Genomic DNA, 15378 nt, shown 5'->3' on the forward strand with positions numbered 1-15378 from the left:
ACCCTGAAAACCATACATTTCACACCCGAATCTCACTCTCGCGGCCCGGTACCAAATGACTCACGGACTGGTACCGGTCCGTGGCCCGGGGGTTGGGGACCGCTGCCCTACCTGGCCCCCCTGGCAAAACTTTGCTAGACCCGCCCCTCAACAGCTACCAGCTGTCAGCTACGTAGAAAAGGATCCTGGTGTTATTTGTCTCTCGGAAGTTCATAATTTCCTTTCAACTCATTCATGTCACCTAAAAGGCATCAAACCTCCTTGGCTGTAATTGTTCCAGCCCGTTACAAGCAACAACAACAGCAGAAAAAACCCAACAACATCGGCCCATAAAACGAAAAATTACCATCGGCCCACCGATGGGCAGTCCAGCTGTGATGATACATCTGTAAGATTGTTATGAGTACCTGTTTCTGTAATGGTTAAAATTTTATTTATGAAAAAAATCATGAAGTCATTATGAGTTAAGGAACGCTTTGCTCAACAGAGCTCTGACTTTCTGTCAGCCCGGCTATAATGCTGAAGAGAAACCTATGGTTGGTCTTATTTTCTTCAATCAGTGATGGATTTTAAGATGCTTTAGCTATAGCTAATGCAAATTCTTTCCAGAGGTCCTTCTCCACACGGGTCTAATAGAGTTCACTAAGCAGAGGAACCTTATTTGTAAGAATATAGACTCATCTGGAGACAGCCCTTTAGAGCACTTCTTTTCTAGCTTAGAAGAGAGAAAGACCTTGAATAATTGGCATGCCTTCTTCCTTTTTGAAGGTGTGCCACATACATAAGGCCTTGTATTCTGCGTATGGAGAGGAATGTGCAATACACATAAAGACCATGTTTTTATATAAATGTGAGCTTCTATCAGAATGTATGTGCTGACCTGTACATATTACTTTTTTCTCATCTGCAGACTCCTATTTAATGTTTCTATATACATCTGAGAGAGTGTGTAATTCATTTTAACTCTAATTTAACCTGGACATTCTACTTTTTATTTACATTATCTTTTCCTAACCACTGTTATTATGCACTGAAAGTGCAAGTGTCTTTCTTTGGTTCAGTGACTACAGTTAGCCTTTCTACCACTGACTGGCCTATAGATGCCACACAGACTATTCACTGACCCATACTGAATCGCTTCTTACAGTGCATACTAAACTCTGTAGATGGTTTAGGATTCTGACCATATTTCTTGAATAAAAAGATTAGTTTTACACAGCAGCACACAGTTTAAGTACAACTTTTATTAATACTGGAATCATCACAGTGCGTTTTGTTACATTAGCAGTGACTAAAGTTAACAAAAAAAAGGGTCAATCTTACAAAAAGGAAGACAGAAAAGAAATTTTCACCTTCAGCGACAGAGGCGAACCAAACTTAGAAATCAATTCACAATAAATTAAAGGGAAAAAAGCGGAAGTGAGGGGGCGTGAGAAGAGAGAAAGACAAGACCACAGTGCCTGCAGGGCTACTCAGGAGGAAAAAGAGGAGCTAAAAGACTGGTTTGTACAGAAAGAAGAAGCAAGTGTTGACTCTCTCACAATGTTATTATTTGGAAAAAAAAAGCCCCTCAGAAAATGCCTCAGCTGTGAATTTTGTAGAGATTTCATTGAGAGTTCAGATGTCGGCTGTCGAGAAAGAGAGCAAGCGAGCAAGAGACACTACTGGAACTGGAGTATAGACACCAAGACATTCAATTTAGTTGCAGTGACAGTGGCACCGGGAGGCCACTTCGGCCACTCTGTTCTGCATGGCTGTATGACAAGAGGTTGCAATGTGTTACATCAGGATCTCATAGAGGACTTCAAGGTACCCTCATGTGGCTTCTGAGAATCAACCTTAGTCATGTTTGCTTCAGACCAGTGTGTATATGTGCGTGTGTGTGTGTGTGTGTGTGTGTGTGTGTGTGTGTGTGTGTGTGTGTGTATTAATGTGGATACCTTCCGTATTAGACAGCAGGAAAGACTGACAGATTGTGTGTGGGAGGTTGAAGGGAGGAACAGTAGGGGTTTTAACCATCTCTCCTTGTACAACACACATAATCACACTCATACAGACACACATACACAAGTACATAGTTCAATATAACTTGGGCAGATGGCTAAACGAGTGGGTTGTATATAGAGCAACTCAAAACTTTTTTTTGTCTGATCAAAAATATAAAACAATCTGTTCTTCAATGGCCAGCATTGTGGTTTCCTTACTTAGATCAAGTCAGCAATCAAGAACATTATGTTCATTTTGACTGGGGTATTTCAAATGAAGACATTTTTAAATCTTATGTAGCATATTATGTAAGTATACAACATTTAAAGGGAAGTTATTTCCATACAGATTTCTAACATTGTTTTCATGCTGCGAGCAAATGCTCACAGTGGAAGTCTTCCAACCGCCTATAAATCTCTGTAACCAGGGAAACGGATATGTATCGGGTCATGAAGTTTACCGGCTGAGAGAAGTTGGCCGTGCCTTAAGTTTCATCATCAGTCGTCAACATGCAGTTTGAACTTCTGTTCTGCTCTACTTTTAATTTTACTATGTTGCACTAACAGCAAAATGGCAGGATGCTGACTGCTGCATCTTCTCCAGTCTCTATAACAGTGATGTAAAATGGCTTCAGAAGAAATAATTCAGACAGCAGTTGGAAAAAAGCTGATTACATGTGCAGCAATTTTGATAGAAAAATGACTTTTGTGCAAGATATCGATTTAGTAGTGTTGTCTCCTGAGCCATGCCAATCAAAAACAGAACATGTGAAATTGGCGACACTGAATGCTTAGTTAAAAGTAGACAATGTTGTTGTTTTTCATGTATTAAATGATGTAAACAATTCTTCCCTAAAAATGAGACTCTCAGCCTGTGGACAGATTTCTATTCGAAGGAATCGGGTTAAAAAAGCCAAACCTGCTTTAAGCCATCTTTTGTCTGGATGACATCAGCTAATGATAGCTTGCAAAAGACAAATTGCTAGGCAGTTAGCTAACATGTATCATCTACTTAAAGTAAATCAGAGAAGAACTGTTTCCTCTTGAAATCAACCTTCAGTTAAATTTGGGTTACAAGACCACGCTTAACAAATTGGTGTTACAGCTGTAGTTGGTGTGGTTTTGCTTGATCCTAAGGTCAGTTAGTGTTTTAACCTTTTCCTGTATGTTGTTCAGGTTTTTTATATTCTACCCTTTTTTACTCTTATGCTTTGTCACTCCTTGCCACAATGGAAATCAATTCACAATTGAACTGCAATATATTTTAATTATTTACATATGGTATTTTGGTGGTCTCCCTAACTGACCTTGTACTGTTAGTTTAAAAAGCTCACATAGTGTCTTTGACAAAAGCTCACTGAGAAACCAAGTAACATGAACGGCCTTTGAGGTGATGTCAGGAAGATGCTGTAAAAAGCCTGATCAAAATTAATTAAAATGTAATCTAGCACTGAGACAGTGTTAGAGATCCATCTGCTTGCCTTGAGACCAGCAGATATTAATGTGCACGCTAGGGAAAAGTTTAACCTACCTAATGATTCCAGCATTTTGAACAAAACACCCAGGTCCCAAAATGATAGCATCCATTAGCCATTATGACACACTGGATCCACACATGCATCCTGACATACAGTAATCAGACACAGAAGGAGGGGGGAGGGAAGAGGGTGAAGGGAAAGCCAGAAAGATAATAAACTGAGCGTAGTGTGTATTCACTGTGGACTATGGTGAAAATAAAGACTTCATCAAAATTATTTTTCATTAGCTTTGATGGGCTGCGAGGCACAGAGAGACAGAGTAATGCCAATGGGGCTCCCATCTTGACAAGTGTTGTTTTCTGATTTGTCAGCCACACATTATCCCTGTGTGTACTGATTGAGGAAAGTGGATTAAAGTTGAATGGCAGTAGGGGAAAGTGAGAGAAGACGGGGATACACAAGTTTAAATGTCTGGGAATAGAGGAACATTTAAATTCAGTTCTCTTTTGCTTTTTCCACTTGGCGAAATACGATTAGCATGGCTGACTGGTAGCTTTCATATACCTCCAGGCTGTTCAGACAATTATGGTATTAGGAATTTTCAGCTCAGTCCATCTCCAGTTACATAATCCCCCCCCCAAAATAATTCATGTTTTCATTAAAAGTTAATGCAACCGCTTAACATTTTGGAAAATCTATGAGCTTATTTCTTTATTCTCCTGTCAGTGTGAGCCATTCACTGTGGGAACAACAGTTGCCAGTTAACCTCTTACTTTGTATAATTTACATTTTCAGATTAAACAAAAAAGTGTATTACTAAGTAAACTACAGGTATAAAGGTAGGTGGAATGTTTCAATTTGGAGGGGTTGGGTTTCCTACAGCTTCCAAACCTCGCCATGCTAAAATTACCATCTGTTGGCTATGAATTATTCTTTAATGCACACACTCACCAAAAGTGAAAGTAAGTATTTTCCAAAATGTTAAACTAGTCCTTTCACATACTCTATGCAGCCACGTGCTAATCATTGAAAAGTATATAGCTTTCTAGTTTTTAGGGCTTGTTGTGCAGTATTTTAAGTATACACAGTATTTTTAAGTACTGTGCATGTTTTTAAGTGTGTGCATTACTAAAGAAGCTCGCACATTAACCTTGATAGAAAACAAGAAAGCTAATATAAAATGGAAAGTAAACTGTGGTAATATCACTGACTGAGCCAAATTATGAAATTAACAGAAGAGGAGATTGTTCTATATGTTAGTCCTGTTTCTAATATGTCCACAAGTGTTTCCATCTATGCACGCATGCCTGCATGCATGTATGTCTATGTGCCTTTGTATGTTTCTGCAGCAGCCACTTCGTTTGAAGATGGGCCCACACTGAACAACACATACACTCGTAAACTTACATTGTAGCACAGTTATTCCAGCTTGTTCAGTTAGTTACACAGTTAATTTAGAATTTTAAAAACATTATTATTTAGTATGATATTTCTTGTGCTGTAAACTGGGTATTTTAAAGGAAAATAGCAGTGTTGTGTCTTTTAGTCATCTTAACCATTCAACCTTTTACTGTGTGCCTTTAGGCTGCTGTGATCTCATTTGATTTGAAAAACTCAGAGGTTTTAGAATACTTGTCTGGTCCCAAGTTGTTATTTATGATTTGAGTGCTTGTTCTCCAGGGCATTATTAAAACTTCATTAAAGGAATAACTTCCTGTAGATAACTGGCAGTTTATTCCTTAGTTTTCATTTCATTCAATAAATATGCAGCACTTAAAGCTTCAGACTCAGGGAGACATGTGTAACTATGAAGACTGAAGTCAGCTTCTCATACTCAGAAAACCACACCCACTGGAGAAAAAAACAATCATAGCCTCAACATGCAACTTTTGCAGGACTTTAGAATATTTCATGACTCTAGGGCTCCGTTTCTCAGAAAGCGATTAAGTCTGGTGCTAGACTAGAACCTTTTTCAGTGGCAAAGTTTTCTATTAATCTGGGACTTTACACACACTTAGCTGATCTTATTCAATCCCTCTCCGTGAGAGGACTGCTGCTAGCTGGATGAGTGTGATTGTTTGTGCCTGAGTTTGCTGAGTGTCGCATCAAGCTGCAGCTTGGTTGTTATACTGTATTTTTATTGTTTGCTGATTATTGCACAACACAACAACATTTTGTTTCAGCCTGTGTATGTCTGTAAACACCATGTAAAAACATGGTATTACAGAATAAACCTTCTTGAATCTTGGCTAGCCTTCTCACAACTCTGGGAAACTTTTAGAACATTACAGGAAGTAGTATCTTGTCAAACACTAAACAAAAGGAGCCTGGTTCTGTTGGAGTTTTCTTCTTTTAAAAGGGAGTTTTTTAAATGTCCTACTGCTGCCAAGTGCCTCCTCGTAAGGGATCTTTGGATTGCTAGGTTTTTTTTCCTATAATAGAATCTTTACATTATATATAGCATGTAATATAAAGTGCCTCGAGATAGCTGAATTAATAATACTAATGAAATTGTAAATTTTCCTACTGAGTGACCAAGCCTTGCATAGCTTTATTAGGTTAACGCCTACAGTAACTTCATGCTGCACACTGAGTTTCAGGATCCCAGAGTTTTCCCATTCTTCTTAATGCCTCACATTTTATTACTTTTATCTAGCAGGGTTTGTGATTAGACAAATATACTGACTATAAATAAATCTTAATATGGAAGTCTTGGTTCCCATGTCCATTTTGGAGTTAGGCGATATGGGTTCTGCTGCAAAATTCTGCAAATATATCTACAGTACCCAGTTGTTGGACTCATTGTAACCACCTGAAAAATTAAACATACTACCCAACACTAACACCCAGTTTTACCATTTGAATGGCTCAGTGTTTTGGTTTGGCAGCTTATTAAACCATTTGGTGGTGCATGACACCACACAGCAGCTTTTAGGCAAGGTAAATTTTCAAAGTCAGTGAGGATGATACACCATTTTCTTCTCCAGTGTGTATTATTTATTCTGTCTCTTTAAAGATATCTGAACTCCAAATAACACCATTAGAGCTATGTAGTGTGGAATAACTTTAAGGTGGACAACACAAGTATCCTAGTCTACAAAACAATGGTATTCTCCTTTATCATACCCACAGTGGATCATGATTGTGAATGCACATACATGCACTACCCCTGTATTGCTTTCCTGTTGTTTAAAGAGGAAATATCACCCAGTTGTACAGGAACAATGTTCTGACATTGCAATAGTTTAAGCAAATCAGACACAGTTGGATGCCATCCTTCACCATGTCATACATTCAGGTATACAGATTCATGGACATGGTGACCTTGACAGGTGGTTTAGGAGAAACTCTTTTTCACTTTTCTCACTCAAAACATGCTTTTTTCCCCCTTTCAACTTCTAAGATTCAGAGTCAGATTCATCACACAGCATCCACATGTAACAACAAATGCACAGTTTCCTGTTGACAGAACATTAAAACATCCCCTATTTGATGCACTGTTGCAAACTTCAAAAAAATGGTGTGCTTGCAGAGGGTGCCTATGTTAAAAACATCTGTTCTCCAACTCTTTATATTAAATCATTCTAAAGAAGCCACAAATGTGCCTGGAACAATTTTCTATTCGAGGCAAAAAAAATAAAAAATAAGTTGACAAAAAGAGTATATAGGAGAGTGGATGTCGCAGGCTATGTTCAGGTCACTGCTAAAAGAGCATACAGACATGTTGATGAAGAGTTCACTAGCCTAAAGATCAACAGCCAAACAAGGACACACTCACTCTCGGCCCACACGTCCTGCATCCGTATGTTACACAGCTTAGTAGTTTGTGTTACAACTGGAGTTTTTTCTTTTTTTCTTTTTTTTACATTAATTAAAGTTAAGACAAAACATTCAAACAGTACTGTAGAAGAAAAAAAAAACAACTAAATATTCCATGTAATATTTTCTAACAAACCTTTATACCAAATCTGTGCGCCTGATTCTCTTTAACAAGTACAGCACATACAGTACATATTGTATGAACAGGCAGTGAAATGCTCATTTCACACATCTTTTCCTCTCTGTCAACTTGCAAAGTTAAATATTCCCACGTCTTTGTCATCAGCGAGCCGGCTTCACCATTTCTTGCATCTTAATGTTCATAAAAGTTTCTTTCACACAGCCATATCCTGAGCTGAACTGGGGCGGCCTTTTTGTGTTTAGACACCAGCGTTGTGTCTCACTGCTGGGAATACATTCATTTTATGTGACTGAATAAATGTGGGGCTAAATAATTATGTTGCATGTGATTGAGCTAATTTAAAACCAGCTGGCCAAAGAATCTGAAAAATTTAGGTTAGATTACATTACTTGTTACAGTCCTCCAGTACTTGTACTGGATTTGAGAATGGTGGCTTTCAATAGCTTCAAAGGCAGTCTCACCTTACACCCTGTGCAGAAGTCCAACTTTCAATCGAAGACTTGGGCAACAGCAAAACTTTCAGGAACTTGCGGGCAGCTAAGGAAACTTTGACGCATAATAACCACTTTGACAAATTTACTCCCCCTGCACTTGGCAAACTCATCCTGTCTCTTATTTGAAGAGTTGAAAATGATCTCAAGTCTCTTGATCTGTCAAGACTATAAACATGTAGACCTCCAAATTGTTGAATAGCAATTTTAATGCTATTGTTTAGTTTCAAACAATAATCCCTCACTCTCTACCAAAATAAAGAACTAAGAACTAATGTCAAAAATTGTCAGCTACAAGCTGGACATGTCTCAGAGTGTTTTATTACATCTGTGCTATGTGTGCTATGCTGTTTGATTAAAATCTTTGTTTTATTTAGAAAGGACAACATACAGAGTAAATCTAAGGCAAAAGAGTATTGTTCAGCTTTGTTCAAGGCTTTACTTTGTGTGGCCACAATGTAAAAAAAGACACAATATTTACAGGTGAGACGATATTTTTTAGATAAGCAGCTGTCATTGAAGATTTGGACAGTGAAAAATACAGTATCTAAATAGCCCTAATTTTTGATACTGGTTAAGTATTAAGAGGCAAATATCCAAGTAAAAGTGTTAGATTTTGTTCACGACCACAGGTGTGTTTATAGTTTTGATTGTATTGGCCCAATTTTTGACATTTTCGCCTCTCTACAATAACATAATACAGGAAAACTGAATTCCAACTGTTCCACTCACAGTGGAAAAAGTTTTATTCTGAAAAGCTGTTTTATTAGGTTTTTTTAAAGGTCTGTGTCCACAGTAGAAACTCAATCAAACCTACATTCCCCTCTGATGCTATGAGGCAGAAGTCTCAGTGACAGAAAAATAAAACTGGCAGGAAAGTATGGATCTGTTTTATACAGTCTGACCTGTCTATACTGTGCTTTTTTTTTCATTATGTGACCAGTCCTTTAAATGCCAGTGCGGCCACAGCATTAAAAACTTCAGTGCTCTTCACGATCCACAACAAGCAATAGCTCGTATGGCCCTGACACTTTCTTATCCCATCTCATTCAACCAATCTCCCAAATCAACCAGTCTTTCTCACTTGCTCTTTGTCCCTCCCTGTCTTCTTCTGCTTCTTCTTTCACAAATTAAATAATTCCCCCCTGGATACCATCTCGCTCACTTTCACACTCCCTATCATACAGTATGACTACAACAACACCTACTGGCTATTGTACATATTACCTATCCCCTATCAAAGTGCTTACAGTTTTCCTTCCCCCCCCCCCAGACTTTTGTAATCCATTTCATTCACCAGAAAGAGACAGGGACAGAGAGAGACACACGCCAAAACCGGCTAGGCATGAATTCACAGTCGATGTGTAATTTAGCATTCCTGATGATTGCCTGAATGTGACAAAGGAGAATCTACAATCCTCCATCGAGCCGCTTCTTCGAAACAAGAAAATAAAACACATTTATTGCTCCATTTCTGATTTAACATTTTCTCTCTGGTTCTAGAAAATATATATGAATATATCTATACGCCTGGAGTACGTCTTGTAACTTCTCGTACAGCGGTAACAAGGTAAATGACGTCACAATATAAACAAGAAAATACACGCACAACACACAGGAGAAAAAGCCCTGCCCTCATTGGGTAACCAGCTGTCCTGCAGCAGAGCTCTACCCACCCTCCTCGCACACATACACACAATTAGTCACATGTAGACACACACTCACGTTTTACATTTGCCCACATGCACACCCATGAATGCACGCATTCACTATGCAGAGAGCGAGAGAGGGGGGAAGGGGGCACTAGCACGGTTCAATGCCAACAGTGGATATTTCCTTTTTTCCAAGATTCTTTTCATTAGGATGAACCAGAGAGGCCCTCTGGCTTGTTAGCTCCCCGTACTAATACCAAAGCTTCAGTTCAATGGGCTAATAAGTACAGTGTGTTGCTGCTGAGACAGCTTGGATTCAAATCCAGCTGCTCACATGGCACTCTGAGTCCCCTCTCTCTCTCGTCCACACCAGCCCCTTGTTCAGTCATCAGTCTTTCATCTGGGATCAGACAGTCGGGTTAGTTGGAGAAGAGGATAGGGAAAGGTGTAAGTTGGCAAAACAGAACAGAACCCAGCGTTTCTCTCTTTCTTTGCCTCTTTTTTAAAAAATCATATCTGTTTTGTTTTTTTTTGTCCTGTGAGTCTTTCCTTCCCTGGGTGAAGGTGTATAGAAGACAAACATGCGTCCAACACACACTAGTTATAGTGGCCTGCTAGGAGCCTGTCAATGTTCAGCATTTAACTTTTAACTGTCAGCATGGGTTAACATTATTATTGTTATTATTATCATTATATTATATATCATTACTCTAATGGTGTCTTTAAACTTTTTTTTGTGTATGTTTCTGTTTTCATTCGTCTTCTGTTATATTATAGCTTTCCCTACATGGTTAAGTTTTTGTGTATGTACTAGGTGGTTGGGTTGCATCACACCAACACCTGACTCCCTCTCGGTTGACAAGCATCATCCTCTTTCTGCTGTTCCTCCGATCACAATATACGGGGAGCTGAGCGGTCATTGGAGACGGTTTTGCGAAGACGGACTCCTCTCCTGATGGTGGTCAGCATGTCACCAGACCCTTCTGCCCCTTCGGTCCCTGTCTGAGTGTCAGTGGGGCCAGTTGGTGGTGGGGCTGGGTCATCAGGGAGGGCAGGGAAGGGAAACTGGCCCTCACCAAGGGCGTGTGCACTAGCTACCAGCTCGCCAATCTTCTCCACTAGGCTGTGCCGATTGGCTGCGATCATCTGATCTTCCTCTGATCCAGTGCCTGAGCCTGTTCCTATTGCAAGGCCCCCATGCTGCTGAGCATAGACCTCTAACGCAGCCCCTGATCCCCAGGCGGTGTTAGGCAGGCTGAGGCGCTTTGGTGATGCCTTCACATAATCAAGCGCTCCCTGTGAATCCTCAGCTCCAGTGAAGAACACACATTCCTCACTCCCCACACGGACAGGTACGCCACCAGCGTGCCCTCCACCTGCACCAGGTGAATGTGAGTCTCCAGGGACAGTGGGTGTTTTGACAGGCACGATGGGTGGTCGAATGGGGATGGGCCCCGCACTGGATAACGTGCGCCTCACGCCAGGTTTGGTAGAGGGGGTTCGGCGGATGGTGGCAGTCCCTGGAGTCCCTGTTCCACCTCCACCAGCTCCACCGGGCTGCCCTGGTATCCCATGAGCCCCTGGACCAAGAACGCCAGTGGGCAGGCCAGCTGTGCTGGCTGGCCTCTTGGTCTGGATCATTCGCCTGTAGTTCTGGGCAATATTAGAGTGGCGAGGAATTGTGGAGGACTTGTCAAACTCTGTCTGTCCATCTGGACCTTCGGCATCACCATTCACTGAGTAGCAGTCATAATCTGAACCTAATATGAGGAGAGCAGAGGGTAAAACAAAAAAAGGTATTTATGAGATTTTAGAGAAATGATTGAACTAGATGTGCCAGAAACAGAGAGAGAGGAAAGACAATGTTCTGTGGTCGCTTTATTAGATTAACACAGGGACAGCTACATCACTTTGGTAGAGCAAGCCAGCAAGTGAGCACATTTAATATTTTTCAATTTTATCTTTATATTGTCATTTTCCAACTGCTGTCAGAGAAACTGTCAGAATACATCCATCATACACTTTAGCTGCTGCCTGGATGATTAAATGGATTCACTTAATCTGATTTTGGTAAAACTACACTCAATGGCAGGAGTGCTAGTGGGAGGAATACAATAAAGTAAAACTTCTGCAGAAGTTTTAAATATTGATATTTCCCCTAAAAAAACACCTTCCCTTAACAGGTTGCTTTTCCTGGAATGTTACAAAAGTAAGATGATGAATGTGGCCAGGTGAAATGTAATATGTGGGCACTGAATGAGATTAAATGCTGCCGTAAAGAGTGTGGTAGATTAGAGTTTCACCTTGTGAAGGAATTGTGTCCTCTGAGCAGGATGGGGTTGTGGTCTCTGTGCTATATCCACTGGAGTACTGCAGGGAGTCTCTGTTGCTCTTCTGCTGCTCCATGCTGAGTCCCCTGGTAAGCACCATGGCCAGGTCACTGGCTGCTGGAGAAACCTCCTCTCCATGCTGAGAACATACAATGAAACACTGCACTGGAGTTTGAGCAACCTGCTGTTTGAAAACTAAACCCTAATCTACAAATTGAATAGAATAAAAAAGGTTTCTGGTTCTAAAATGCAGTAGCAAAAAGAAAAAAGAGTTTTGTTTTTTGTTTCATTTGTAAGCATCCACCTGAGAACCTGGAAGTGTTTTGCCTGTGCCGTACCTCGTGTTGACAAGGACACTTGTGTTCACAGCCTTTTGTAGTCATATATAGGCTTTTTATGCTTTTTCTAAATTGACAACTAAGTCAAGTCTTTAGCTGACTGTCTCAGATGTATTCCACAGTGAATGATATATGAGCTGCTCCCACAGACCACAATACCTGGAATATCTACAGGGTGGGCCATTTATATGGATACACCGTAATAAAATGGGAATGGTTGGTGATATTAAAGTCCTGTTTGTGGCACATTAGTATATGTGAGGGGGCAAACTCCTCAAGATGGGTGGTGACCATGGTGGCCATTTAGAAGTCGGCCATCTTGGATACAACTTTTGTTTTTTCAATAGGAAGAGGGCCATGTGACACATCAAACTTATTGGTAATGTCACAAGAAAAGCAATGGTGTGCTTGTTTTCAACGTAACTTTATTCTTTCATGAGTTATTTACAAGTTTCTCTTTGTTCACAGCCATTGACATGTCGAAGAGGTTAACACGTGAGGAGCGGATCGAAATTGTGTTGATATCTGGTGAACGCAGTAACCGGGTCATTGCAGCAGATTTCAATGCAAGACACCCTACGAGACCACCCATCTCCCATGCTACAGTTAGCAAACTGCTTGCTAAGTTTCGTGAAACTGGTTCAGTGTTGGATTTGCCAAAATTTGGACGCAAGAAAACTGTCACTAATGAAGAAACATCAGTGGCTGTCCTAGCTTCATTCAGCAAGAGCCCACAGCGTAGCACTCGCCGCATGTCACTGGAGAGTGGCATCAGTCGAACATCCCTTCGGCGGATATTAGCTACTCACAAATGGAGCCTTTACAAACTCCAGCTACTGCAGCATCTCAACGAGGATGACCCAGATCGGCACACAGAATTTGCAGAATGGGCAAAACAAAAATTGGAACAGGACCCTCAGTTCACGCAGAAGATTTTGTTCAGTGATGAGGCAAACTTTTATGTGAATGGTGAAGTTAACAAACAAAACCACCGCTATTGGTCTGACACTAACCCACATTGGATGGATCCCTCCAAGACTGTTGGACCAACAAAAGTGATGGTTTGGTGTGGTATATGGGGTACAACGATAGTGGGTCCATTCTTCATCAATGGAAACTTCAAGGCCACTGGATATTTGAAATTGCTACATGATGATGTGTTTCCCTCTTTGTGCACTAAAGCTGGCACGTTCCCTGAGTTTTCCCAGCAAGATGGTGCACCACCACATTATGGGTGCCAGGTCCGAGCATTCCTAGATGAACAGTTTCCTGGAAAGTGGATTGGTCGTCGTGGGCCAGTTGAATGGCCCCCAAGGTCTCCCGATCTGACCCCCTTAGACTTTTATTTTTGGGGTCATCTGAAGGCAATTGTCTATGGTGTGAAGATACGAGATGTGCAGCACCTGAAACTACGGATACTGGATGCCTGTGCTGGCATTTCTCCTGCGGTGTTGCTATCAGTGTGTGAAGAGTGGGAGAAGAGGGTTGCATTGACAATCCAACACAATGGGCAGCACATTGAACACATTTTATAAGTGGTCAGAAACTTGTAAATAATGATGGCCGACTCCTAAATGGCCACCATGGTCACCACCCATCTTGAGGAGTTTGCCCCCTCATATGTACTAATGTGCCACAAACAGGACTTTAATATCACCAACCATTCCCATTTTATTACGGTGTATCCATTTAAATGGCCCACCCTGTACTATAGGCCATACTTTATACATATTCATGCATTTGTATAGACGTACACACAAATTGCTATCTTCAGCCCGTGTTTCAGTATCATCAACTTCACTATTACCTTGGCAGCGATGGTAGCTGGCGTCATCCTGGCTCTCTGCCCATCATCAGGATGTGATGGCCCAGCATATCCCTGGGAGCCCAGTGATGCCTCACTCTCCCTCAGCCTATCAAGAGGTTCCCTTCTTCTCTGGACTGCCGCTGCAGCCACAGGCTGCTCATACTGACCTGCTTTGGACCAGTCCTGAAGAGGTGAGCGGAATTAATAAACAGGAAGTAGGTGGTAACATTAGCACACACGACTTGTCCACTATCCAGCAGTTTGATGCCCTTCATCTGAGTGCAGAAACAGGGGGCCTTTATGGGTATATCAAGGACTGTGTGCAGGTCAGAATGTGTGGAACAGAGGCCTTTTCGAGTGTTAGAGCATGTATATGTTGATGACCTTTGACCCTGCTTGGTTTTGGTCAGTTACCAGTTGGCAGACTGTAAAACCAATGAGGCAGATGAAGCCAAAAAAAATGCACACAAAGCAAGTGGGGATGAACACTTGCAATGAAGCAGTGCAATGTGGTTATGAATGAGTTAATCAGGTGATAAAAAGTAAAAGAAAATAAATTCTATGCATTAACTTGTTAAACAGAAACAGAAGAAAATGTGCAACTGAAGAAATGGAAGCGAATGGAGAACAAACCTTCCACATAGGAACCTTTGATGTGGGAGAGGAGGAGCTGGATCCAGGGGGCGGTTATAGGGTGGGGACGCAGGAACAGGAAGAATGACAGAGAGAGGCCGGGTGGAGCCAGAGTGAAAAAGAGCGGGGCGGAAGGTAGCGAAGGACGAGCCAAACTGCGGGACGAGAGACACAGTCATGTCATCAGAGAATGGAAAAGCCACAGACACGAAGCAAGAGTGACAGAGCGGGAGACAGAGAGACAAAGATATATGTATATATGTATATATATATATATATATATATATATATATATATATACATAGAGAGAGAGAGAGAGAGAGAGAGACAGCCAGCTACTGGGCCACACACGAAAACAAAAGCCAAACATGTGTACACACACACACACACCAAATTCTAAGAAACAGATAGACAATGCAGCTGAAACCACAATGGGCCTCTTGAAACACAATTAGTTACCGCTGCCATGCATCAAAATGACTCTATATGCAAGTTAAGTGTGATTAGAGTGGGACTAAGCCTCTAAATCAACAAAGCCTACTTCTAATTGTTAGTCAGATACTGTATGTTTAACACGTTTATTTTGATGTATTTGTAGCAAAAATTCAGATTGCTGAATTGTGGCACTTCTGCATCAGGTACCACAGAAGACTCGGGTAGTTCTGCATATTTGTGGGATTTGTACAGTGATCAAGGAAAAGAC

At 41.0% G+C, this 15378-nt stretch overlaps 1 protein-coding gene across 3 annotated transcripts in view; it reads right to left on the minus strand.

The window, feature by feature from the left end:
- Positions 1-1224: 1224 nt before the first annotated feature.
- The window catches only part of LOC146393169 (protein MTSS 2-like), a 79446-nt gene continuing 65292 nt past the window's right edge, over positions 1225-15378 (minus strand). For all 3 annotated transcript variants that reach the window (XM_084927277.1, XM_084927283.1, XM_084927288.1), the window contains 3 exons: positions 14043-14225; positions 11871-12036; positions 1225-11327 (listed from right to left, as the gene is read on the minus strand). In XM_084927277.1, coding sequence (XP_084783403.1) covers positions 10459-11327; positions 11871-12036; positions 14043-14225 — 1218 coding nt within the window. In that variant the 3' untranslated portion in view covers positions 1225-10458. The remainder of the gene's footprint in view (positions 11328-11870; positions 12037-14042; positions 14226-15378) is intronic.

The sequence above is a fragment of the Perissodus microlepis genome, chromosome 1 (genome assembly GCF_051167445.1).
Source record: "Perissodus microlepis isolate ML-2025 ecotype Zambia chromosome 1, ASM5116744v1, whole genome shotgun sequence".
NCBI classification, from domain to species: domain Eukaryota; kingdom Metazoa; phylum Chordata; class Actinopteri; order Cichliformes; family Cichlidae; genus Perissodus; species Perissodus microlepis.